The following is a 23,827-nucleotide window of genomic DNA, read 5'->3' on the forward strand; positions in this document are numbered from 1 at the left end:
AGTGATAAGGGAACATTGCGGAGGGGATGAGGCATCGTGCCAAGGATTAGTGCTGAGTGTACAGGGGACGGCAGGTGGTGACAAAGGAACGGTTCCCAGGGGACAGCGTGCGATGGCCGTGGGCAGTGCCAAGGGCACATGGACAGCAGTGTGCACCAAGCAGTCCCAGGGCCAGCTGGGGGGCCGATGCCAAGGGGATGAGGATGGGGGCAGCCGAGGGGGGACGGAGATGGGGTTGCAGGTGGCTCTGCAGCAGCAGCAGGAAATGATGTGTGAAATGAAGAGTTCCTGCCCAGTGCCCAGAGGGAGCGTGCGGCATACTGAGCAGGGTTGGGGCTGGGGAGGGGGCTGCAGGGGGGGCTGAGGGGGTCCCCAGCCTTGTGTAGGGATCCTGACAGAGGGGGCTGCTCTGCAGCACGGGGCTGCATCCTTCCTACAGGAGAAGCGGGAAGGGGCTCTTGGCATGGGACTGCTGAGTAGCTGCTGTGGGGCTGGAGGCTGTGTGGGGCACAGCCTTGCTAGATCAAGCCCTCACTGCCCCCCTGCTGCGACGCCCCAGCACCATGTCCCCGCCACCCCCTCCCTGCTCGCTGGTTTCCCGCTGCTCCACGGAGATAATTAAATCCGCTATTTCGGCAGGTTCCGCATCCCCTGCCAGGCGGATCCGCAATCAGCCTCGAGAGGGCCGGGGGCCACCCACCTGCGCCCCTCCACCCTCACCGCCCCCACGCTGGGGCACCTTGGCTGGCCCTGACACCTCTGCCTGCCTCGGATCCCTGTCTGCACCCTTGGGGACAATCCTGGGTGTTGTGGGAGGGGTAACACACCCCTCTCCCTTGTTGGTCATATCTCCTCTCCAGCTCAGGGTCGCAGTCCCATGCCAGCTGCTCCTGAGAGGGGAGCCCTGTCCCTAAAGCCAGCCTGGCTGTAGAGGGACGCTTCCAGGGGTGCCACAGACCCTAAGCACGGGCAGGAGCTGCTCCCCACCAGCTGTCCAATGTCCCCAGTTTCCCATTATTCCCCAGTTCTGATGTTATCATCTTCCTGCAGCACCCAGAGAAGCTTTAAATAATTCACGGAGGTGAGCTGGGGCACAGATGCTCCCAGAGGCAGCTGGTGTGAGTGGGCAGGCAGCGGCTGGGTGGCAGAGATAGCGGTGCTGTCCCCGCCGGCTGCCCAGGGCCTGCTGGCACCTCCCAGCTGGGAAGGAAGGGCTTGGGCTGTTCACGGAGGAGAAGCACTGAGAACATCATCCTGAGACAGTTTAGCAGAGTCAGGAGGTGAGCAGGGTTCCCAGGCAGCCCCACACTGTGCTGGCCCCACGCCCAGCCCCATGCCATGCCCCCTGCCTGCCTGGCTGTCCCTTCCGCCTCCCCTCTGCCCCCAGTCCGCTATGCTGGATGCCAGATTGATTCCTGAAGCTGGCAGCTCTGGCTGTAAATTTTGATCAATAATTTAAGGGGGTAAAACTATTAATAGAATATTAAACAATCTGCTTTCATGTGATGCATGAAGGTGGGAGTGAAGTTGAGGGTACCTGGATGACCTGCACAGCTACCTCCTGGCCCAGCCAAAAACCCCCACCCTACCTTGCCAGTGCAGCGGGGAGAGTGGCAAGCATTGCTGTAACTAATTGTCGGCTGTGCCAGGAGAGGGGAGGGCGGCATCCATCAGGGAGTGGAGTTATTGATGGACTCCAAGGCTGCTATTACCTGCCAGCCCTGCTATTACACACACCATCACTCAGTGCGTGGCTGCGGCCGCCACGCCAGCCCCTTGGTGGTGCCTTGCACCATGCTGGCCGGGAAAGCCACTGGAAACAGGTATAATTACACAGACAGTGCCCACCAGGAGTGTTTCAGCTGCAGCTCCACTACCTGTGCTGCCACACATTGCACTGGTGCTGTTCAGTGCTGCCTGAGTTCTCCTCTAGGTCTTGTCTCCCAGCCCCACAACAAACCAGCACTGTGCAGATCCCATGGCACATATCTGCCCCACCCCAGTGCCTTCTCCACCTTTTTCAACCAGGTTGGCCCCACACAGCCTGGCTGAGCCGCAGGAAGGAGGCAGTCCCTGCCATCCTGGTGTGGGGAGCTGGCCTTCCCCACCAGCAGGTGATGCCCTTGGGAGCCACCGTGCTGTGACGCTGAGCCCACCGCAGCCTGACTCATTCTGGGAGGATTAGTCCCTGATCCCCCACTGCCCAGACCCAGGGAGGGCAGCTCTAGGAAGCGAGGAAGTGAAATCAGGGAGATTAACCCCGGTCCCCAGTGGGATGGAAAATGGAGGCACATCTGCTCATCGGAATGGAAGGAATAGCCGCCCTGTGGGGGAGCAGATAAAAATAGGCTGACATTTACCTGCCAGCCCCAGGCAGGGCGGGCGGAGGGCACCATGACCAGCCTGTGTCCACAGAGGGATGCAGGCATCGGCTCGAGTGCCAGGCACTCATCACCCACTGTCCTGCTCAGCAACAGCGTGAGGCGGGCAGCGGCGTGGCTGTGTGACAGCAGGACGGTGCCCTAGGGCAGCAGCAGTGATGGGGAGTCCTGCCAAGGCAGGGGTGCCTCTGGGCACACGAGAGCATGCATGCTGAGGTAATGGCACAGCAGCATTTCACAAACATTCACATGCTTGTGAAAGGGGTTTGGTGTGTTCAGGGCTGCCTGTGCATAGAGCTGGGCAGCAGGGTGGCTGGCAGTGAGGGGGAAGATGTGGCATGGGAAGGGCAGTGAGCTCAGATTGGGCTGGTGCCTGAGCCTGGAGCCAGCTGGGGTACTATTGCTCCTAGAGGGGTGGTGGTGAGAACAGAAGGCAGAGTTGGGATCTGCAGTAGAGATACTCAGGCAGATGCTCAAGGATATCAAAAGAAACCTTTTACCTGGGCATCCTTCCCTGCAACCAGCATAAAGAAACCTTTTCACCTGTCCAAAGCCCTGCAGTCTGGGCTGCCAAGAATGGCTGATGGCACTGTCTGCTCTGCTAAGGAGCCAGGGGATGCTACAGCAGCTGTTAGCACCTCTCTTCTTGCCTGTAGCAGCCCTGTTTTCCCATGCACGGACCAGAGCAGGGCATCCTTCTACAACGGCTTTAACATTTCCCAGCAGTGTTGGAAGCATTTCCTTGGGAAGACACTTGCCTCTTCACAGCCATCTCCAAGCAGCAGGGGCCAGCCACCCTACAGTCATAAGGTCAGGATGCCTCCTCCAGTTTTGCCAGCTTGGCATCACACCTCTGACAGGCATTTACCTTGCTGTGTGCCCAGAAGCTCAGAGTGCCTGCCCAAGCCAAGGCACAGCATCATCCAGCCCAGGCACAGTGAGTCCAAGCCAAGGCACCAAGAAGCCAGCGCATTGGGTGGGAAGGGTTAACTGCTGTGAGAGCAGAGCCTCCCCTTCCTCCCCCTGCACTGTGTTTTACAGGCCGGAGCTATTACCAGGAAATGTTCCCATCAGCACCATTGATCCCCTTGTTTACAGCCCAGTAATCCTCCACTGTTGACTCAGGAGCAAAGAGGAAAGAAGAGGGGGGATGGCTCCCCCTTGGGCATTGCCTCTGCCCTGCCTGCATCCCACCCGAGCCTGCCTGATGCACTGGGGTGACCCTGCCACACCTGGCTGGGCACTGGAGTCTGCAGCCAGTGGGAAGGCTATGGAGAGTGGCACAGGAGCCCGACTGTGAAAACAGCCATGGCTGTGCTAGAGCTGGCCCACACAGGCGGCTGCAGGTCCCCCCTCGCCAGCATTGCCCTCCTGGCACACGGCTGTGCCCCCCGCTAGCTGCCTGACACCTGGTGGAAGGGCCCAGTGTGACAGCCCCACTTTGTTCTCGTTAGGGTGATGAGAGGAGGTGCCATGCTAGGTTAGAGACCCAACTCCCAGCTCTGCATGTGCCAAGCTGGAGCAGCTGCCAGCTGGGACAGCCAGTGGCAGTGGGCACTCACACTGCCCGGGGAGGCTGCAGCCCCCAAGGCTGCCCACCAAGAGGTGGGATGGCAGGGCTGGCAGGACTCTAGGGGTGCTGGTCTTGCACAGTCCTGCCTGCTACTCCCCCTGTGTGTCAGCTCTCCCCTGCCCAGGAGGGCTCAGAAACCTAGGCCAGGGCTCCCTCAGCCTTGGCCCAACTGAGATCCCACAAACCTGTGTCGAGCACCTGTGCCAAGAGCACTTGTGTGGTGTCCATCAACGGGACTTTCATGAGCTTTTTACTTCTTCTGGCTCTGATAGCACATGGGGCTCAGCCACATCCCCACGTTGACTGGAAGGGCAGGATTGTACCTTCCTCTGCTCACTTCCACAAACACCTGGATCCAACCCATCTCCTGGTACCTGCTCTGCTAGGAGGAGATATGCTTTGTTCCTTTTTAAAACCCTTCAGGCCCGGATTTACCTTCCCTCCCTCTGCAAGCCCTCAGGAGCCTGGCTCTCCCCCAGAGCCCATGGCAGAGGTAAGGAGCCAGGCTTCCCAGGAAGGTTGGTGTAAGGCTGCGAGTCACAGCTTACCTCTGCTGAGGCTGATCCAGTCTGGGCAAATCCCAAGGCTGGGCCCCCCAGCCTATCCTTTCTCTATGCCTCTCAGCCCAGCTTCACAGCACAAGCACTGCCAGAGACCCCCCAGCTCAGCCTAGTGCACCCCAGCTCTGCATTCGGCTCTGCCCCAGCCCCAACAAACCCAAGGCCTTACAGCCCACCAAAACCGGTGCCTGACATCTTTCTCCTTCTCTGATCCTTGGTCACTGGGGGCTAGGATCTCCTTATCAGCACCACAGCAGTGCACTAGGCTGTGGGTGCCAGCCCAGGAGCCATGCCTAGCTCTCTCTGACCCCTGGAATGTCCCAGCACTGGCCACTCACTGTCTGGAAGTCGCTGCTGTTGCAGTCCTCCTTGGCAAATGTGCAGCGGACGAGCATCTCGCCCAGGTCCAGCTGGTGGCCCACACGCTCATAAAATTCCTCCAGGTGGAAGGGACGGCTCTTCTCCTCCTCGTTCATGGCCAGCAGAGCCTCCAACCTGCTCCTCTCAGGGCTTTCCAGCACCAGGGGCCGGCCAGCAGCATCCAGGAGCCCCAGCATCTCCCCTGCCCAGTAGAGATCATGGCTGGAGAGCTGTGAGAAGCGGGCAGGGTTGAGGTTGCAGATCGTAACGGCGGGGAAGATCTTGTTGTGCTCCGTCTCCTCCTCCAGCTGGGTGCTGTGGGGGTACTGGAAGTACAAGCCCACACACTTGGCATAGGCATGAATAAGGAGGGCCAGCGAGCCCAGGAAGGCCAGCAGCCAGAGTAAATTGCGGACGGTGTAGCGCCGGTGCCGGAAGATGTGATGGATGCCGTGGAGGGTGGAACGGCTGGCAAACTCTTCCAGGCTGCACGGGGTCTGCCGTGGGGCTGGGACATTGCGTGTTGGCTCCCTATCAGGGCAGCCCCCCGCAGGAAGGGCTGCAGAGGGCCAGGGGGAGCCCCAGGTGTGTGGGGGAGGCCTCTGAGCTTCCTCCAGCCACATGCTGCCGGCCGGCTCTGCCTCTCCCCGCTGAGTCCAAGGTGCCAGATGAGGTTTGAGGGGTGGGTGACGGTCAGAGCAGCGGGCGGCCGGGCTGTGCGGCAGGGATGCGCAGCAGTGCCGGGGCGGGACTGGTGCGGGGTGGTGCCGCCCGCACCCTGCCCCGAGCGGGAAGCTCGCTGAGTGCCGAGATCACAGATGTACTTAGATGTACTCACCACATCCTGCAGGAGCTGGAGCCAGAGGCTGAAACATCCTGGAAAGCGCAGGGAACGCTCACTGCCTGTCCCCCGAGGTTGTGGGCAATTACTGGGAGTCCTGCTCATTTCCACCCTCTTTGTGCACTTAGTGTGGGTTCCCCAGGGAGGGACAGACAGGCAAATTTTCCCCTGCCAGGACATGTAGATACCACCTGGGCAGAGCTACATGGCCTTGGGCTCAGGAGAGATGCCTGGCCAGGCATGTGTTGGGGTTCAGCCTATCTCTGGCCATGGAGATGTGGGGGAGCCCCAAGCTCTGCAGCGTAGCTCTGAAGTACAGCTCATCAGGCTGGACAAGGAGTCAAGATGTTGGGTGTCACTCTTGCCACAGCTCCTGCACCCTTGAACTCAAATACCTCCTGCTAAAAGCTGCTAAGGCCCAGACTGCCATGAGCACAGGGAAGAGTGAGGGGTGGCAGAGCTCATGGGGGCAGTGACACAGACCTCAGGGGAGTGCCAGGTGCTGGCACCACCTGCATGCCACCACAGGGATGATGCCAGGCTCTCTAGTATGATGCTACCATCGAGGACATCTGACATGGTGGAGGGGCCAGCACCACTCAGCATCCCTTGCCTCCACAGTGCACAGGAAGATGCAAAAAGTTCTATGAGGCCAGCTTTGAAGCTGAAAGAAGCGATTGCTTGTGAGTCGTGAGATGCTTGTGTACCCAAAAGCTTTCTGAACAATCTCAGTTGGTCTGCTAAAATATGCTACTTTTTCTTAATGGGCTTGCCACTCATGGACCTGTCTGAGCAAATCCCACAGCACCGGTTTGCTGACAGTGGGAGCAGAGCAGAGGCACAGAGCAGAGCTGTGTCTGTGAGGCCAGGGAGGGCACACAGCTAGGATAGCAGGCTGTGTTCTCCAGCCTCCCAGGAGAGATGATGGGGAAATCAGAGGTAAAGATGTTCAGGCACAGGGAAGAAGTGTTTCCCAAGCCCAGTGGGGAGGGGAGCAAGAGGACTGAAGATGTTCAGCCCTGGCTGGGCAGCCACAGGGCCTCAGAGCACAGCAAAAGGCACTGCAAGACTCTGGAGGTGTCTGTAGCCACAGGCTGGCAACACTGGCCCTGCCCAGCTGTGCTCCCCTGGCCTGTGCTCCCCAGCACAGCTTTAAATCCATTAGCTTTGCATAATTAGATTTTTCTCAATTACCAGATTATGATAATTAACAGCTCATTTGTAGAAGGCAGTACCTAATCCCGGCATCACGCCTGGCTCGATGCCAGCCTGGCTCTTGGCTGCTGGTGCTGGCACAGTGGGCAGCAAAGCAAACACCAGGACACAGGAGCTTCAGGAATGCTCCCAAGACTCCCCTAAAACTCTCAACCACTGCTGACCTAGACCTCCCCTTCACTGTCTGGCCAACACAGCCTGCATGGAGGGGTTGGTCCTCAAAAACAAGGGGAATAGAGCCCAGGCAGGAACAGCATCCTCTAGCAAAGGGAGTTAGCAGGGTTTTAGAAATGGCTCAGTCACCCACATGGCTCCAGAGGTGCAGAAAACATCCTGCAATGCCTCCTGCTACAAGCAGCCACCAAGGCAAAACATGGGAGAGGTTAGCATTGTGGGCTGGGCTGGCACGGCTGCAGTCATTAGGAGTCTCATTAATGAACTTTCCTAGTCAATAATGTTGTGATGAAGGACAGGAGAGCAGGGAGGCAGCTGCTGGTAAGGTACCAATCTTTATCATGGGAAGGCAGGGCAGTTCAGGCAATTACTGCCCATCAACAGAGCTTCATCCCTGGTAACATAATAGAGCAAATATTAAGAGAAAAATGCTTCTCAGGACCTCGAGGGCAAGGGAACAGGGAGCAATATAGATATGCTTGGAGCTCACACAGAATAAATCTACCCAGTCCAACTTCATAGCACTTTTTTTGGGTAAAATTGCTAAATAAATTGATGGCAAGGAGACAAGAGGTATGAAATATCAGGCTTTTATTAAAACATTTGATATAACATATCAGGGAACTAATTCCAATTGGTGGGGACAGCAATCCCCCACCTGGGCTGGGTGCACTGTGGAGGCGAGGGAGGTGGGGCAGCCCTGGGCACAAGGGGTGCATTGTGGCATCCTGTGACACCACCAGGGATTGCAGTGCCATCAGGGCAGATCCTCTTTTCCCACCCAGGGGAATATGCTGCAGTTTCTGCTCCATGATCTGCCTCCTGGGGTGGCTGTGACAGGAGCACCAGTGTTGTATCTGGATAATCTGGATGCATCCCTATGGGACAGTGCCCACAGCCAGCCCAGTGCTCCCATTGCACTTCTTTTTGGTGACCATCTCCACATGCCTCAGGCTGCTTCAGGGCTCTTCTGCCCCTGCCATGGGCTCTGCTTGCAGAGCTCGGGCTGGGAGGAGGCTCTGAGCGTGGGTAGCAGTCATGCCCAGCCAGGCATGACCGGATGGGATGTCTCAAGCTGTTCCCATGCGTCTACTATGCGTGGCATTTCTGCTGTTCTGCCATGAGCATCTCGAGGCGGGGGATCTGGTCCTGCCTCTCCCCCCAGCATGGGCTGCAATTTCGGCTCATGCACGCAATAAATCAGCCTGCTTGCCCTGAGGTGGCTGTGTGGCCCCTGCTGCTTCAGATCAGATTTCCCAGCCTCAAATTACCCCAGGCTGCCAGATAGTTGGATGATTTTATGCCGCTCCTTCAAACACCCCCTGTTTTGTTTTTATTGCCAGATTTTGCCAAAGCCCCTTGAGTGTCTGCGTGTCCAGGCACAGCGTATTCCAGCACACGGTCCTGACTGGCAGCCCTTCTGGGGAGCAGAGCTGCACCAGCCCCGACTGCTCAACACCACGGGGAGTCAGATGAGCCTCGGCAAGGCAGCTTCACTCAACCACAACGGCATTTGCTCCTCGACTAGTTCAAGGCCAGAGGTCCCCTGACAAATTTTGACATGTTTTTCTCAGTGGGGGAGCAGCCCAAAGCGTGGTTTCTGCTGGAAACCACCTGGAGCTTTTCTTCTTTAAAACAGTTTTTCTCAGTGGGGCTCCTTTGATGCTCACACTGGGAGCACCACACGTAGCAGTTACGTTCCCAGCTGGAGTCTCCTTTCCCCTGACTGACAAGTCTCTCTTTCTGTCCCCTTCAGCCCCTTCCCCTGTCCCAGCAGCGCCAAGCAGCCAGGGGCTTGAGGGGCTGGAGGGGATGGTAAGCTCTCTGATGGAAACAGCCCTGCCATGGGACAGTGAGTGAGGGAATCCTCACTCTGCTGGTTGCACTCCCAAAGTGTTGGGGCTCATGAGATGCTGGGGGAAGCTCGTGGATAAGGGGCTCACGATGGCACAGCTCACCCTGGTGTCAGGCCAGCCAAGCTGCCCCATAAGAAAAACACAAAATCCATGAGACTACTCAGACCTCTCAGTGGGTGTGATGAACAAAGCACAGTGATTCAGGGGCCAAGCAGAGAGATCTGTTTTTGTGTGGCATCAGCAGATTTCCTCACAGCCCCCACTTTTGGGGCAACAGAGGAAGCTATTAAATGAGGCGCATCCACAGTGGTCCCAGCAGGATCCTCTCCCCTGCATGCTATCTCCTCTCTCCCTGCAGCCTGGCTTCTTCCCACACCAGCCTCTTTCCAGCTCCTTGCACTGGTGCTAATCCCCTAATCTGTGCAAAGCAATAATTTTCTGCATGGCACAGTGGCTGCTTTTAGATCTGCATCCCTCCTCCTCCAGCAGCCAGCTCTCTTATCAGAAGCAGGTATCAGGTGAGCCAGGCACCATCTACTTCTGATAAACCCGTGTTTTATTTTGCCCTATTTCCATTTATCTCCAAGCTTGTAATTATCCCTCATCTCACAACGCGTTGTGCTGCCTTGCGTGCCGAGGCGCGGAGGAGACGCGTGCTTTGGAGGGCAGCCCTGACCCAGAGCCTCCTGCCAGCGGGGTGCAAGAACCCGGTGGGACGATACAGAGTGATGGCTCCTGCCCACCACGCTGGCTGCAGAGCCCTGCTTCCCCTTCTCCACACCCGAGCCGCGTTCCCTTTAATCTCGCACAGCGGTGGAGATGGATTTTCTCCCTGTGAGCCAGATGTGTTGCACGGAGCATAAACACCCGCGACAGTTGTTGTGCTCCTCGGTGCGAAGGCATCAGATGTCTGCATTAAAACAAAGCTCTCCACTTAATTACTCAGGCTGATAATTCAGCGCGTGGAGGCGGCTCTGGCTGAGAGCAGAGGGCTGGATCACAGCTGGGACTGGAGAGCCTTGGAGTGCACATTAATCCTGGCTCTTGCAGCCCTGATTAACGGTGCTGGAAACCTGCCCGCCCCATTCATTCCCAGGGGAAGGGTCTCTTACTGCCCCACCAGAGGGGGCCCAGAGTGGTGCCCAGGAGGCCCTGCTGACCCCTCGCTGGGCCAAGACACCGCCTTCCCAGTGTCTTCAGGGTGGGGTGCTTGAGGATATGAGGCACCATTGCTCTGAGGGTGCTGTGCTGCCCTGGGAACACCCAGCACTGCATCTGAAGGCCACAGGAGCTGCGTCCAGTACAGTGAAGTTCAGGCAGGACCCAAGGATCACCTTGTGCAGGGACCTACTGCCAGAGCACAGCTGGAGAGAGCTGGAGACAGACCATGACTGGGCTTAGAGAAAGACCAGGCAGACCATCCAAGGCTTTCTCTTTGGGGCCAAGTCTGCTTGCTCCTGCTAACCTAAATTTCTCCTTCCAGGACCAGCAAACATCTTCTGCAAATTATCTTTGTTCCCCTCAAGGATCACCAGGGCCCAGGGGAAGTCCTGGGGGAGTGCCTTTGGCCATGTGACTTTGGCCCTTGGACTTTTGCCAGTCTGTCTGGATGTGATGCTCCCTTGGACCTCTCTCCCCTGCTCTCTCCCACCTGTCTGTTCCCCAGCCCAGCCCCACCCTCCTTCCCTCTCATCATCCCTCACTTTCAGTGCCCGGGCATCCCTGGATCTGGGGCATCCCTCTCCCAGCAGAGCCCCAACCCCAGAGCACCCCACAGATCTGCCTGTGGGGTCCTGTCTGTCCAGGGAGACTGATTTCTTCCAGCTCAGCTCCAGCCCTCTTATCTCTCCTCCCTGGTCTGCACGCTTTGCTCTGCGGCTGGGGTGAGTGGGAGAGACAGACCGCATCCTGCCTGGGCTGAGCACCCACGCTGGTGCTGGGCAAGCAGGGCAGAGGGGCCCAAAGCAGGCAGCAGGCAGCTGCAGGCAGCATATCCCAGCGGGGCCCCAAGAGTTAAATTATCATGTATTCAGGGCCACGCGCTGGCCAGGAATTACACTTTTATCGGCATGCGGTGCTGCTGCCACTTGAATTGGGACTGGGAACTCTATTTCCGAGCTCACCCAAATTATTCTCGAAGAGATAAAGCGCGGTGCAGAGCAGCACCGGCGCTTCATTAACATTCCCCAGCCCATTCAGCTTTAAACGAAGATTGCCTGCCTCGGAAAATGATAAAATTGAACATGTGAAGCAGGGCATTATGTTCCATCAGCCGATATTATTTCCCACGCAGGGGCCGAGTGGAGACACAAACAGCTATTTATGCAGTACCTGGCCAAGCCAGGGTGGCTTGGGAGAGGGGAGCAGGCAGGGGCAGGGACACAGGATGGGTGGCAAGTGCCCCCCACCCATCCCTGGGCACAGGAGGGGCTGCCTGCGTGTTGCCCAAGCCACTCTGCCCTCCTGGGAGTTCCCAGGCTTGTGCCCAGGGTGCAAGGTGGGTCCAGGACCGCAGATCTGCTCCATGCACTGGGTGTGGAAAGGAACTCAGGGCTATGTGTGTCCCCATGGGCAGCACTGGCGAGGCTGGGGCATCTCCATCTGCTGCCCTGATCCAGGAATGCATGTCCCCTGCTAGGACTGAGCAAGTGGGATGCTGGCTCCATATGCAGGATGGGGTCTCACCCGCAGTGGCTGGTGATTGAGGAGCATCCACAGAGAGAGAGCATGTGCCTCCCCAGAGGCAGGTGGGGAGGGCTGAGCAGGCAGGCCCCCAGGGCTGCAATTGGATTTTGCTTGGCCATGCTGAGCCTATCGATCCAGTAGTAATTAAAGTCGCTCCAAAACCTGACTCATATTCAACCTTGGGAGGAAGGAGCTTCACTGAGAAACACCCTCTGCTCCCCATGGTCTGGCACAGGATGGAGCAAAGCCTTGTCAGGGTGCTTCCAGCCTGTCCCAGCCCTCGATGGTCTCTGTCTCACAGGGGGACTATGCCTTGGCACTGCCTGGGGCCCAGGAAGCAGCACCCATCAGGCAGTGTCCTGGCCAGTGTCCCCTGTACCACACAACCTCGGGCACAAATGCTGATTAGGTTCAGCCCTTGGAGCGACACGACCTCTATAGCTATTTTACAGATCCTGGCTATTTTCTTACCAAGCGCCTGAGATGCATCCCTGGCATGTAGCAGGACTCTCTCATACCCCTTTCTTGTCACTGTCTAGGCTCTGATTGAGTGACTGGCACATGGAGAGGAGCCTGTTGAGCCCCCCACAGCTACTCCCAAGAGTCACAGTTGTGTTGGGATGGACCTGGTGCTGTGTGTCCACAGGGTGCAAAACCTCTTCTCCGGGTCATTGTCAGCCGGGGAGGTGTGAAGGCCCGTGAGGATTCTGCGAGCTGTTCGTGTGTATTTGTATATGTGTGTGTGTGTGTGTGTGTGTGTGTGTGTGCAGGGACTTGCACGCCCAGCCCTGCCGCCAACTCCGCTGCTATTCCCGGTATTTGTAGCAGGTCGGGACAGGCACCGGGGAGGGGGAGCTGCATTTCACCGGCGCCCCCCGCACCCTGCCCAGACCCTCCCGCAGGAAAGCAGGGTCGCCAGGGCCCGGGGGCAGCGGCAGCGAGGGGGCACGGGGCCGCGGGCAGCCCTGGGGACCCCCCGGGCAAGGGAACCCGGGGGCAGAGTACGGACAACACTGGCAGCGACGGGGCTTTGCGGCGGGGAGGTGGCTCCATCTGCAGGACACGTTCCAGGCCGGGAGACCGGGTGCGGGGGATCCCCGCCGCCCCCGCCCGCCGCTCGGTATGCGGGACACAGCGCTGGGGGACAGCGGACAAGGACATCGGCTCCTCCGGCTCCAGCCGCGCTGTTCCCGGGATGCGGGCGTGGGAAAGCGGTGCTCCCTCCAGCATCCCTGCACTCCCAGCGCCTCCCACGCCCCGTGGTCCCCCCGATGGCTCTGCACGCCCCGAGCACACCGCACCCCCTGCCCCTGCACCCCTTAAGTGCTCTCATCAGGTACACCCAGTGCCTGGGCATCCCCCGCCCCCAAAGGCAGCTCTCACCCTGCTCCGCAACCCTGCAGCCAGCGCTGCCACCCGCACCCCGGGACATCCCACGCCCTAAGATCCCGGGAATGCTGCACAGCGCCGGCAGCCGCCGGGGCGGCGGGTCGGACCCCGGTGGCGGCGGGAGGCGGAGGCGGGGCCGGGACGGGCTCCACCCCGGCCCCCGGCCCACATAGGCCGGCCGGGAGGGCCCCTCACCCTCGAGCCTGCGCCGTCCCGAGGCTCCACGGAGCATCCCGGCGATCGGAGGAAAGCGTGGGGCAGGAGCTGAGGGTGGATAAGTGGAAAGGGGGTGCCTGGCTGCGGGGGCCCGGCCCCGGCCCGTCCCGGGCGGCGGGATGCTGCGGCAGCGCTGCGGGCGGCTCCTGGCCCGGCTGGAGCAGGGGCTGCAGCTCCTGGAGCTCAGCGGCAGCGTGGAGGAAGGTGGGTGTGTGTAACCCTTCGGCCCGGGGCACACCGGCACTCTCGTGTCTGCCGCCGGCGTGGTCCGGGGGAGCTGGGGGCTGCCCCCCGTCCCGGCTGCCCACCCCCCGCTGTCCCCAGATTACATCCGGATCGCTCGCTGCTTTGAGGCGACGCGCCAGAGATGCTGCCGCCTGGAGCAGGACGGGCGTCGTGCCCGCGAGCAGCTGGCCCGTGTGGAGGCCGAGCGGGCAGCGCTGGAAGTGAAGCTCAAGCACGCCCGAAACCAGGTGGAGGTGGAGATGAAGAAGCGGCACCGGGCAGAGGCTGAGCTGGAGAAGCAGGTCAGGGGGCTGGCCGCACGGGTACCCTGTGGGGCCGGCTGCGAGGCTCTCAGCCTGCCCACCACCACCCTGTTTCACTCGCAGGAGCGCAAACTTCAGCTGGTGCTTGAGTTGCTGATGCAAGAGCCATGGGGCAACGAGGCACTGAGCAGGGAGCAGTGCTCTGTTCTCAGCGCCCTGGCTGGCCGGCGCCTTGGGGCAGCCTTGGCACCCGTCAGGAGGTGAGCAGGGGTGGCGGTCCTCACCACAGCCCCTCGGGCAGCCCTGGGGTCGGCTGTGCCCCTCTCCTCCTCATCACTGCTGGGTTTGAGGTGCTGGCTGTGCAAGGAGGTGCTTGGGCTCTGCAGAGGCATCAGCTGTGGGCTCCCAGGAGTAGCTACACAAGTAGGTGCTGGCTGAAGGGGGAATTGCTCCAGCTGAGCTCACTCTGCAGGTCATCTGCAGTGGATGAGTCGTGCCAGTCCCTCCTGTCCCACTCGGATATCAGCTATGACCGCACTGAGGATGATGTGGTAAGAAGTGTTCAGCTGTGAGTCTCAGGATCCACCTCAGTAGTGAGGGGGTAGTTTTTCCCCACTTCTGCAGTGCCACAGCCCCTTTGTATATCCGTGGTTAGGGGTGGGCTGTTATCAGAGCTGGAGATGAATGTTGGGGATGCCCCTGGCCTGATGCAGCCCCAGACTCCCTGCTGCTTTTCAGGATGTTGACATGACGGTGGTGCGGACCCTGAAGCGCAAAGTTCCAGACAGGCAGGTATGAGGAAATGCTGGGATGTGGCAGTTTTGGGGGCTGGTGTTGAGGTGGTGTCTGTGCCCCTCTGTGGGTGAGGATCCCTCAACTCTGATCACACTCCTTCAATGTGCCCTTTGGGTCCCTCTGGCCACCCAGGTCTCGGTGTGCATCCCAGGCTGGGGTGCTAGCCCTGTGCCATGCAAGGTGAGGACACCCATATACTTCTCCACCCCAGCACAGGAGGCTTCAAGGAGTCTGGCAGGGAATTTAATTTATTGATGCTGGGCTGGGAGCATCGTCTCTCGGCAAAGCTCCCACGATCAATAGAAACTCCATTACGCTCCACCGTGGCCCAGCTGGGCTCCTCAATAATTCATTGCCATGTGCGGGCATCCTGCACCCCACTCTGCTTGCACCTCTGCATTGCAGGCCTGACCTGGCTTCCCCCAGCCCCAGGGCTGGCTTTGACCCGGTGGAGAAGCCTGGGTCCCCATGATCCCTGGTGTGGGGCAGGGAGTGCTGAGGAAGTAGGGCGAGATAGGGACTTTTTGTTGGGTTGAGGCCACTTGTCTTGGGTGCTCTGGGGTGTGGGGAAAAGTCGGGGAGGGGGGGTCTCTGCCGGCTCTTCATGCTATCTTCTGTTTCCAGCGTGTGTCCCTGGCACCTCAGGTTGGCCCTGTGGTGATGGCAAAGCGGCACCGTTCTTCTGTGGGATCCCATAACGTTGTGAGTAGAGACCCCAGTGTGCCCTGGGCAGGGACGGGGTGCATGGGCTTTCCCAGTGCCAGAAGGCAATGCTGCAGCCCTCAGTCCTGTGGATGCTGTGGGGACAGTGCTCAGCTGTCTCCTCTGGGTGCCTGTGTCCTTCAGGCTGTATCACCTTGTCCCAGTGGGGACAGCATCCCTGGCTGTGCTAGACCACTGCCCGGAAGCCTGCATCCCCTCTGTACCCAAGGTGGGAGCATCCCTGGTTGTGCAGGACCACAGGGATGGAGATTAGGTGGAACAGAGATCATGTGGGAGGTATTGGAGAACTGTGGAACTGCAGTCACATATTTTATTGGTGTCCCACTTTGACAGGTGAGTGTCCTCTCTGTGTCTCCTCCTGCTGAGGTCCCAGGCCCTGCAGACAGCCTCCTGCCTGCTGTGCCTCGACGCCACTCTCGCCAGGGACACCGTGTCTCCACGTGTGCAGGTCACAGAAAGGGCTGAGAAAAGGGGTTGATGGGTGGTATGGGACCATCCTGAAGGTGCTGGTGTCACAGAGGTGGGAGAGGATCTGTTGGGGGTTACTTGTCCTCACCATGGAGGTACTGGGGCCCTCTGGACATGCCAAATGCCACTGTTTCATGCAGACACTCCCTGGGAGGTGAGTGGGAGGTGAGAAGCCTCCCCACATCCTACCTGATAGATTGAGTGGCTTGCCTTTCAGGTCTTCCTCCGCTGCCTCCTCCCTCTGCAGAGCTGACCACAGTGTGCGGCACCAGTGAAGATCTGGGCTGCCATGCTGTGGGGCAGGAGAGCCACACTGAGGGCAGCTCAGTGGGACAGCCAGCACCAGCCCACTTCCCCTCACCTCCACAGAATCTCCCACCAGTCCAGCACAAGTTCACCTCCAAAACGGTGCGTGACCCAGCATCTCTCTTCTTTGGGGAGGTGGGCAGGGGAGAGAGTTATGGGGTTGGGGGCAAGGCTGTCCTTCATTCCCCAGTCCCTTAGCTCTGCCTGCAAGGGGAACGCATGGAGATGGTGGGACCTGGCTGGGAGAAGATTGAGCGGTACTGGGTATCTGCAAGAAGGGGGACCCCTGAATCCGGCTCCCCCTCTCCAGGTGATTCGCCCTGAGCCATGTCACGTCTGTGGTTCCCGCATCCGCTTTGGGAAGACTGCCATCAAGTGCTGCCAGTGCCAGCTGCTGCTACACACCAAGTGTCGGGAGCAGTGTCCCAGCCTCTGCGCACCCAGGCCTCACCACCACGCCTGGCCCCGTGAGGTGAGGGGGGCACAGCAGTGTCCCAGTGAGGCTTCAGGGATGCTGGGCCCCTGCCCACCCTGGCTGCAGGGCTGGGCGGTGGGCTCAGCACAGGTTGGCATTGTTCTCCCCAGGGTGTGCTGGCTGACTTCGCTCCCTCCACGCCACCCCTGGTGCCCACGCTGGTGGTGCAGTGTGTGACCGAGGTGGAGACACGAGGCTTGACAGAGGTAGGGGCCAGGATGGTGAAGGTGGCAATGCTGTGGTTCTCACAGGGCTGAGCCCCTTTCCCTGTGCCCCAGACAGGGCTGTACCGGGTGCCAGGCTCAGAGCAGCTGGTGCGGGAGTGGAAGCGGAAGCTGCTGCGGGCTGGGGGTGCTCTGCCTGCCCTCAGCAGCGTGGCTGACATCCATGTGGTGTGCGGGGTGCTCAAGGACTTTCTGCGGGGGCTCAAGGAACCACTGGTCACCTTCAGCCTCCACCCTGCCTTCCTGAGGGCTGCTGGTGAGCAGGGGGTGCTAAGGTGAGGGAGGGGAAAGGGGCTGCTTCTCCCCTAATGTGGCTCCTTGGCACTGCCACAGACATCCCTGATGATGCTGCCAGTGACACAGCCCTACGCCATGTGGTGAGCAAGCTGCCCCCAGCCAACAGGGATACCCTGGCCTTTCTCATGCTGCACCTGCTCAAGTGAGTGGCTCATCCTGGCACAGGTCTGTCCCCATCTCCTGGTTCTCTGCCCCTTACCCAGGCTTTGTGCCCTAGAATGGGGAAGCTGTGGATGAGGAGCCCCTGGGCTGGGCAGCATGCTCATGCCCTCTGTCCTCCCTTGCAGGGTGTCACACAGCCCTGACTGTAAGATGGATGTGCTCAACCTGTCCCGTGTGTTTGGCCCTACGCTGGTGGGACACAGCTCAGCCAACCCCACACCGCTTGTCATCATGGAGGACACTCCTCGGCAGTCCAAGGTAAGGGGTCCCTGAGGCGTGGGGTGTACCCTGGGCACTGCCAGTATCCCCATCCTACACCTCTCTCTGCCCAGGTGGTGGCACGTCTCCTTTCGCTGCCACCCAGCTTCTGGAGAGGCTTTGTGGAGACAGAGCAGGAGAACCTGGTGCCAGTGCCAACCCCGAGCCATGAATGTGGTGAGCACAGGAGCCCCAGCCCCCACCCACCCTGGCCTTCAGCTCTTTTGAAGGGTCACGGTTGCCCACGGCTGGGTTGAGATAGCTGTCCCCAATCTGCCCTACAGAACCGTTCTTCCAGCCCATTGCCTCTCCGGAGCCCAAGCCAGGCCAGCTGAGCCCAGCTGGTACCTGCTGCCTCCCCAGCACCCTGCGGAGCTGCGTGGGCACCGCCACCCGGCCCCCGTGAGTGCTGTGGGGCGTGGGTGGGAGCCCAGGGGAGCTCGCTTTGTACCCCTGACTCATCTCTCCCCACGCAGGCAGGGGCCGGCCCCGAGGAAGGTGGGCCGGTTCTTCCCTTCTCCTGTGTAGCCTGCAGCAGTGGCTCCCTCGGGACATAGAGCTGGCACTGGAGGAGGAGCAAAGACTGCGGGACCAGGCAGCTGGCTGTGGGGTGACAGTGCCGAGCTCCAAGCTCTGCTCTGCTTCCGTGGGGATTGGAGAGCAGAGCAGGCTCTGTCCAGCTATGGTGGCAGGGACACTACCCTAGTGCTGTACTTTGAATCAGGTTTGTATTAAATGTTTGCAGCAAAACGCACCTGGCTGCGGCTGCTGTCTGTCCTGCCCTGCTGCTGCCAGGGGTTGGGGCTCACTGGAGCCTGGCTGGGCAGCAGACAAGGGCTGAGCAATGCTCTGCAGAACCTCAGCTTTGGGAGGGCAGGCAGAGCCCCGTCCCACCCAAACTGAAACCCTATTCTTCTGTTCTGCAGCCCGGGATGTGGGAGGGCCCCTCTCTGAGCCCAGATGTTGGCCTCAAGTAATTGGAGCTGTTGCTGCTCAGGGCAGGACAACCTTAAAGTGTTTCCAGACTTCCTGGCACCTCAGTGGAGGCCTCTTTAACTCCTTCCTCCCCTCCAGCCTGGGCAGTGCTAGAGGTGCACAAAGCCCAAGCAGGGCTGAGATGTTTTCCCTCTTTCCCTCCAAGAGGGGGAAGCAGGATCATGCTGTAATGGAGCAATGTCCCAGGAAGGGCTTGTCCGCCAGATAACTCTGCAGAAGGGGCAACCAGCACAGAGGGAGTTTAGGGAAAAGAAACATTACACAACAGGGATAAGAACTGCCCCTGTGCCACATCAAGCAGCCAACAAACCTTTGTCCCTACTAAAACCCAGACCAGATGGGACACATGAGAGAAAATGCATGTGCAGTCCTGTAAGTGAGGACTTTGGCTCAGTTTTCCTCAGTGCAGGAGTGTACACCAGAGGGCAAGGAAATTAACACATCCAAGGCAGAGGCAAAACTGACGGAGTTTAATGTGCTTAAAGCCAGGGAACAGCTAATCCCTGCCCAGGACCACAGAACTGGCACAGGAAGGCACAGGGCTGGGAGCAAGGATTTACTCCAAATCCATCGAACTGGGATGGTACTGGATGGATGGAGAATACCTAATATAGCGCCTTGCTGAAAATGAGAGGCATGATGGGGCCCTTGGTGAAGTGCAGGGCTTTAGCACAGAGTTCAAACCAGGGAAGTAAAAGGATAAAGGGCAGCATTGGTTACTGTAGACAATCTATGACAGGCTAAGGAGGAAACTGCCTTCCATAGTCAGGTTTTTGGGGCAAAGTGAGGTGCTGAGTCTCCGACACTTGCACACACATAAGTTGATTGCTCTGGTGCCCAGTGGATGTGGCTGGTGACAGAGGGAAATATGCAGTGAGACCACCCCCCCAAGCCCCAGCCATGCTGGTGTAAAGGAGGCTGTTGGCCCACCAGGGTAGCAGGGGCTTGCTGCCCTCACTCTGAGCCCTGCCTAGGCAGCAGGCACAGGTCTCAACCTGACAGGAGCAGGCTTGGTAGGGCTGGCAGCTCTCCTGGCTTGCACTGAGCCCAGGGGACAAGTGGTACTGGAGCAAGGGCTGTTCTTGCAGCTCCCTCCAGGACCAGCAGGCTGCTAGTCCAACCCAGCCCACATGTGTGTGCCAGTGCCCTTAGGACAGCCTAGCACTGCTGTTTTCCCAGCAGTAGGCAAGAGCCCAGCTCAGGCTGTTGCAATCATGCTGAAATAAAGAGCCTCAATCTGCTTCTGTGGGGTAAGCTGCCTACACATGACAGGCACATTCAAAGCTCCCAGGTCTTGGAGGTGGGCCAAGACCTTCCAGGGAGTTGCAGACAGCAAATGGTGCAGGGAGAGCCTGGTGAGGAGTAGCAAGTTGGTGCTGGTAGTGCCCTTTGGTGGAGAAACACTCGAAGTTGGACCCAAGACACTGCAGGCAGCAAGTGTTCCCTGCATATGCACAAAGGCTGTTACCAGGGCCAAGTACTGTCCCCAAAGCCTTCACCCTGGCTCAGGGCTGGTCCCTGGGCTGCAAGAGAAGCAGCATGCAAGGCTGATGCTAATCAGCTTTAATGTCTGTCTGGAGCAGTAGTCAGGCACTTGGCAGGGCTCTTGGCCGGGCTCTTGGCCTGCACCCACCCTCTGGGGGTGCTGAGGGCCTCCCAGGATGTGAAGTCTCAGTGCAGGCTCTTGTTGTGAGGCACAGCAGGGAGCAGGTGGCTGGTGCTGCCCGTGACTCACAGGATAATCTGGTTTTTGTAGCTTCGACTCAGCTCCTTGTGAGGAAGGACAATGGAGTTGAGAATAACGACCTCAGCAGGAATGGTGACACTGCAGCCTGATGGGAGAATGCAGAGGACTTAGCTGGAGGGGAGAAGTTGCTTCAGTGAGCAGGGCCAGGGTGATTCCATACAGCAGTGACATACCCAGGATTGTGATGGATGGTGTGAGGCGCCCATCCCGGAAAAGGGTCTCACTGTCGATCTTGGCATAGGGATCGTTGGGGTTGGGGTCGCTGGGTGTTCCTTCCACCCGGGCCCAGCGCCCAATCGTGCTGTCCCAGCCCACAATGGTATTGAGGACACAGGTGTGGTCCTGGGGTGAAGGAGGTGGGAATGCAGGGTGCTGCTGCCTCCCTGCAAGGGGTGGGGGTTGACACCTACTCCCTCAGGCAAATCCCACTTACATGGAGTGAGGCGCCGTGCAGGACAATGGACTCTCGCACACGTACACCAGCTCCCACTGTCACACCCTCCCCAATGGAGACATTGGGGCCCAGCTGTGAGGACAGAGGGAGATGATGAGGACAAGGACAGTGATGCCCTGATGCCCTTGGCACCCCTGAGCACATCCCTGCCTCAGGGCCCCCCCAGCCTGCACTCACCACTGCAGTGCTGTCGATGGAGGCTGTCGGGTGGATGTACACGTTTCCTGCAACAGAAGGCAGTGGATTCAGGGGAGGCAACTCACACGAGCATTTGCCTCTAAGATAAGGGGAGGTCCCACTTGTGGGTCCCACTGCCTCCCTAGGCAGCCCCAAAAGCATTAGGGTGTCAGAATGGTACCTCGGATGACAGGGCCTCCAGGTTTGTTCTGGGCCAGTCTCTCTGGGTGGCTTTTGCTGTACTGGTTCAGGTAAAGGCGGCTGGCATAGATAGCAGAGCTGGAGGAGGAAAAGCAGATTGTTATTGTCACTCTGGTACTACCAGGGCAGAGGAGGATCCAAAATCAGCAGTGCCCACCCACCCCCAAGGCTCTGCCTGAGCACCCTCCACTCCCAGCCATGACACAGATCACTTGATTCTCCTGCTACACCAACTCTAGCTCCAGCACTCACCCAGCTGACTTGATCTGGCTCCAGAAGCCATCAGTTTTGTAGACATAGAGTTTGCCACTCCCAGCCAGGGCTGTGAAAACATCCTGCTCTAGCCGTATCACTTCTGCACGCTGCCAGCCATTGGAGCTTTCCTCTCTGCAAGCAAGAGACCTGTTAGACACCCACCCCAGTCATGGCCTCAGCTGAGGATGCCAGCAGACCTACCCTCCCCAGATTCAGGGACTCTGACAATTCCAGATTCCTACCTAGCCATGCACTTCTCCCCAAAAGTGGGGACAGCGCCAGCTGTCAGGCTAGGTTGGGACAGCCCCACTGAGCCCCAGAGCAGCAGAGAAACAGCCAAAATAAGCTCTGAGACAGAAACTGATGGTGCAAGAGCCCCACCTAGTCCAGGTGGGTGTATGATCCTGTCCCCAGTCCAGAGCCTGCACAGCTGGATTTTAGCTTGGGTGGTGGCAGAGATGTGAGGTGACAGGCTGGCTGGTGCAAAGAGCTGGAGAGGGGAGGAGAGCATTCCCAGCTGAAAGGTTTGCTCAGCCTCTTGTCCAGAGCTGAATGAGAATGGGGTGGGAACAGAGGAAGGGAGAGGAAAAGTCTCAAGCTGACCAGGAGCAGAGCAGAGGAAACAGCAGCCTGGAGAAGGGAGGGAAAGCATGCATTATTACTAGGATCAATCCAGCCCAGAGAGCAGCGAGTGCAGACACAGAGGGAGACTTACCCAAGGTAAGGACAGCTGGTGCAGGACCAGGAAACAAGTGAGTGATGGCAGAGGAGAAGAAAAGATAGAGAAAGAATGGAGGATGAGCGTGCTGCTGCAGCCCCAGGAAGCAGGGGGGTGGGAGGGACACAGAGCAGAGTGAGGCACTCACAGTGCTAATTCCTGTTGGTTCCTCTGGAAGACCTCACCAATGTGCTGGAAGATGGCAGGTGTGAAGAGGTAGATGCCACAGTTAATGATCTCACTGACAAACGTGCTGGGCTTCTCCACATAGTGCTGAACCTGGAGGTGAGGGAAACGGCATGAATCCCAGGATGCAGCCCCTCCACCCAGGACTGCATCCTCTGTGGCACACTGGGACCACAGACCCACACAGGAAACATAGCATTTGCTGCCTACACTGTGCTCGACTCCCCAAGGCCCTCCAGTACCTCCTGTGTGTCCGCATTTGCCACGATACAGCCATAATTCAGTGCTTGTGTCCTGTTGGCCTAAGAAACAAGGACAGTGTTAGCAGTGGGGGAGCAGTAGGAGCAAGGAGGCAGAGCAGATGAAACACAGACCTCACAGTCTGGGACCCACCCACCACAGGAGCTGCTGGCTTCTAAGCCCACGGCAGAGCACTGCAGCTCTTCTGCTCCCCAGCACTGCCACTCACTGTGGTACCCAGAATGACAAAGCTGTGCACGTCCCCATGCTGCTGCCGAAACTCCAGCATCTCCTGTAAGGGAAACTCTGAGCACACATCTGCGTTGAGGACAAAGAAGGCCTCAGCACCACCTGACAGGATCTGGTCTCGGAAGTGATAGATGCCACCACCCGTGCCCAGGGCTGCATACTCCTGAAGATACCTAGAAGACAAGCAGGAAAAAGAGAGGACTTAGGAAAACAGGTGTCTAGTAGCACCAACTGGCAACAGGGCTGGGAAGAACTGGGGAGACAGAATCCTGCCTTTCAGTTATGGGTTTCATGCAGGCATTGCACAGGAGGCTGTGATAGCTTAGAGCTGTTCTAGACAGGCATCTCTGGAGCAAGAACCATCCAGGGCAGGGGCCAAGGCAAAGGAAAGGTGGTGGGACTAATGGGGGAACTAGGCTGTGCCCTTCTACGGTGGGACAGAGCCCACCTGCCCAGTGTCAGAGCGCTGACGGGGGGCTGCCAGCCTGGGGCAGGCAGGTGAGGAGCTGAGCCAGGCTGTGCCACTCTGTGTGCCCCAGGGGTGAGAGAGCTCCTGCCCACCTGATGGGAACCTTGAACTCCTGCTGCGCCGATACCAGAAAGCGGCTGAGGGCCTCGTTGGGCTGGTAGAAACCCATCAGCAGGATCTCCTTCATGCCCGGCACCTGGGGAGGGGCGGAGGAAGGGATCAGAAAGGAATAGAATGGCACTTCTCCCTTGTCTCCACGGCCCCGGCCTCCCGTACCTTGGCGCAGGCCTCGATGTGGTGCTGCACCATGGGCACGCCGGCCACGGGGAAGAGCGGCTTAGGCACCTCGAAGGACAGCGGCCGGAACCGGGTCCCTGTGGAGCAGAGCGGGGTCGGCGGGGTCCTGCGCCGGCAGGACACCCAGCGGGCCCGGCGCACTTACCCTTCTGCGGGCCCCCGATGAGGATGACGGCCTTGAGCGGCATCGCGGCTCAGCTCGGTCCGCTCCGTCGGTTCCGCACCCGAGCCCCGCAGCCCGGCCCGGCCCGGCCCGGCCCCGCCGCCACTTCCGCGCACGTGGCTGGGACACGTCAGCGCCGCGCGGGGCCCGCTGCCGCCCGCGCCCGCCCGCCGCCAGGGGGCGCCCGCGGGAGCCGTGAGGCCTCAGCGGCCTGCGGGGTGAGGTGGCC

At 59.2% G+C, this 23,827-nt stretch overlaps 2 protein-coding genes across 3 annotated transcripts; one reads left to right on the forward strand and one right to left on the reverse strand.

The window, feature by feature from the left end:
* Positions 1–13,226: 13,226 nt before the first annotated feature.
* Positions 13,227–18,200, forward strand: LOC107207244 (rac GTPase-activating protein 1-like). The gene is made up of 16 exons (XM_015634007.3): positions 13,227–13,454; positions 13,575–13,777; positions 13,862–13,998; positions 14,211–14,289; positions 14,477–14,530; positions 15,158–15,235; positions 15,590–15,704; positions 15,942–16,132; positions 16,341–16,502; positions 16,616–16,711; positions 16,784–16,985; positions 17,063–17,168; positions 17,314–17,446; positions 17,521–17,623; positions 17,731–17,848; positions 17,923–18,200. The coding sequence occupies exons 1-16, from the start codon at positions 13,370–13,372 to the stop codon at positions 17,972–17,974; spliced, it is 1,914 nt and encodes a 637-aa protein (XP_015489493.1). The 5' UTR covers positions 13,227–13,369; the 3' UTR covers positions 17,975–18,200.
* A 690-nt stretch (positions 18,201–18,890) lies between these two features.
* GMPPA (GDP-mannose pyrophosphorylase A) lies at positions 18,891–23,706 on the reverse strand. Of its 2 annotated transcripts, XM_015633934.2 has the most exons (13): positions 23,581–23,706; positions 23,415–23,512; positions 23,231–23,334; positions 22,650–22,842; positions 22,423–22,482; positions 22,143–22,273; positions 21,992–22,006; positions 21,274–21,408; positions 21,002–21,099; positions 20,821–20,867; positions 20,623–20,715; positions 20,363–20,531; positions 18,891–20,274 (listed from the first exon to the last, which is right to left on the reverse strand). In XM_015633934.2, exons 1-13 carry the CDS (start codon positions 23,621–23,623, stop codon positions 20,174–20,176), a joined length of 1,287 nt encoding a protein of 428 aa, XP_015489420.1. In that variant the 5' UTR covers positions 23,624–23,706; the 3' UTR covers positions 18,891–20,173. The 2 variants fall into 2 exon arrangements, with proteins under 2 accessions (XP_015489420.1, XP_015489421.1); XM_015633935.2 differs by lacking the exon at positions 21,992–22,006.
* Positions 23,707–23,827: the final 121 nt, after the last annotated feature.

The sequence above is a fragment of the Parus major genome, chromosome 7 (genome assembly GCF_001522545.3).
Source record: "Parus major isolate Abel chromosome 7, Parus_major1.1, whole genome shotgun sequence".
Taxonomy (NCBI): domain Eukaryota; kingdom Metazoa; phylum Chordata; class Aves; order Passeriformes; family Paridae; genus Parus; species Parus major.

What these genes read in the sequence shown, in the direction of transcription:
- GMPPA (XM_015633934.2), bottom strand. Translation starts at nt 23,623, where the DNA reads ATGCCGCTCAAGGCCGTCATCCTCATCGGGGGCCCGCAGAAGG. An exon ending in CATCGGGGGCCCGCAGAAGG is followed by an intron (nt 23,513 to 23,580) that starts GTAAGTGCGCCG and finishes TCTGCTCCACAG; the next exon opens with GGACCCGGTTCCGGCCGCTG. An exon ending in GAGTTCAAGGTTCCCATCAG is followed by an intron (nt 22,843 to 23,230) that starts GTGGGCAGGAGC and finishes CTTGTCTTCTAG; the next exon opens with GTATCTTCAGGAGTATGCAG.
- LOC107207244 (XM_015634007.3), top strand. Translation starts at nt 13,370, where the DNA reads ATGCTGCGGCAGCGCTGCGGGCGGCTCCTGGCCCGGCTGGAGCAGGGG. An exon ending in AGACACGAGGCTTGACAGAG is followed by an intron (nt 16,712 to 16,783) that starts GTAGGGGCCAGG and finishes CCTGTGCCCCAG; the next exon opens with ACAGGGCTGTACCGGGTGCC. An exon ending in AACCCCGAGCCATGAATGTG is followed by an intron (nt 17,624 to 17,730) that starts GTGAGCACAGGA and finishes TCTGCCCTACAG; the next exon opens with AACCGTTCTTCCAGCCCATT.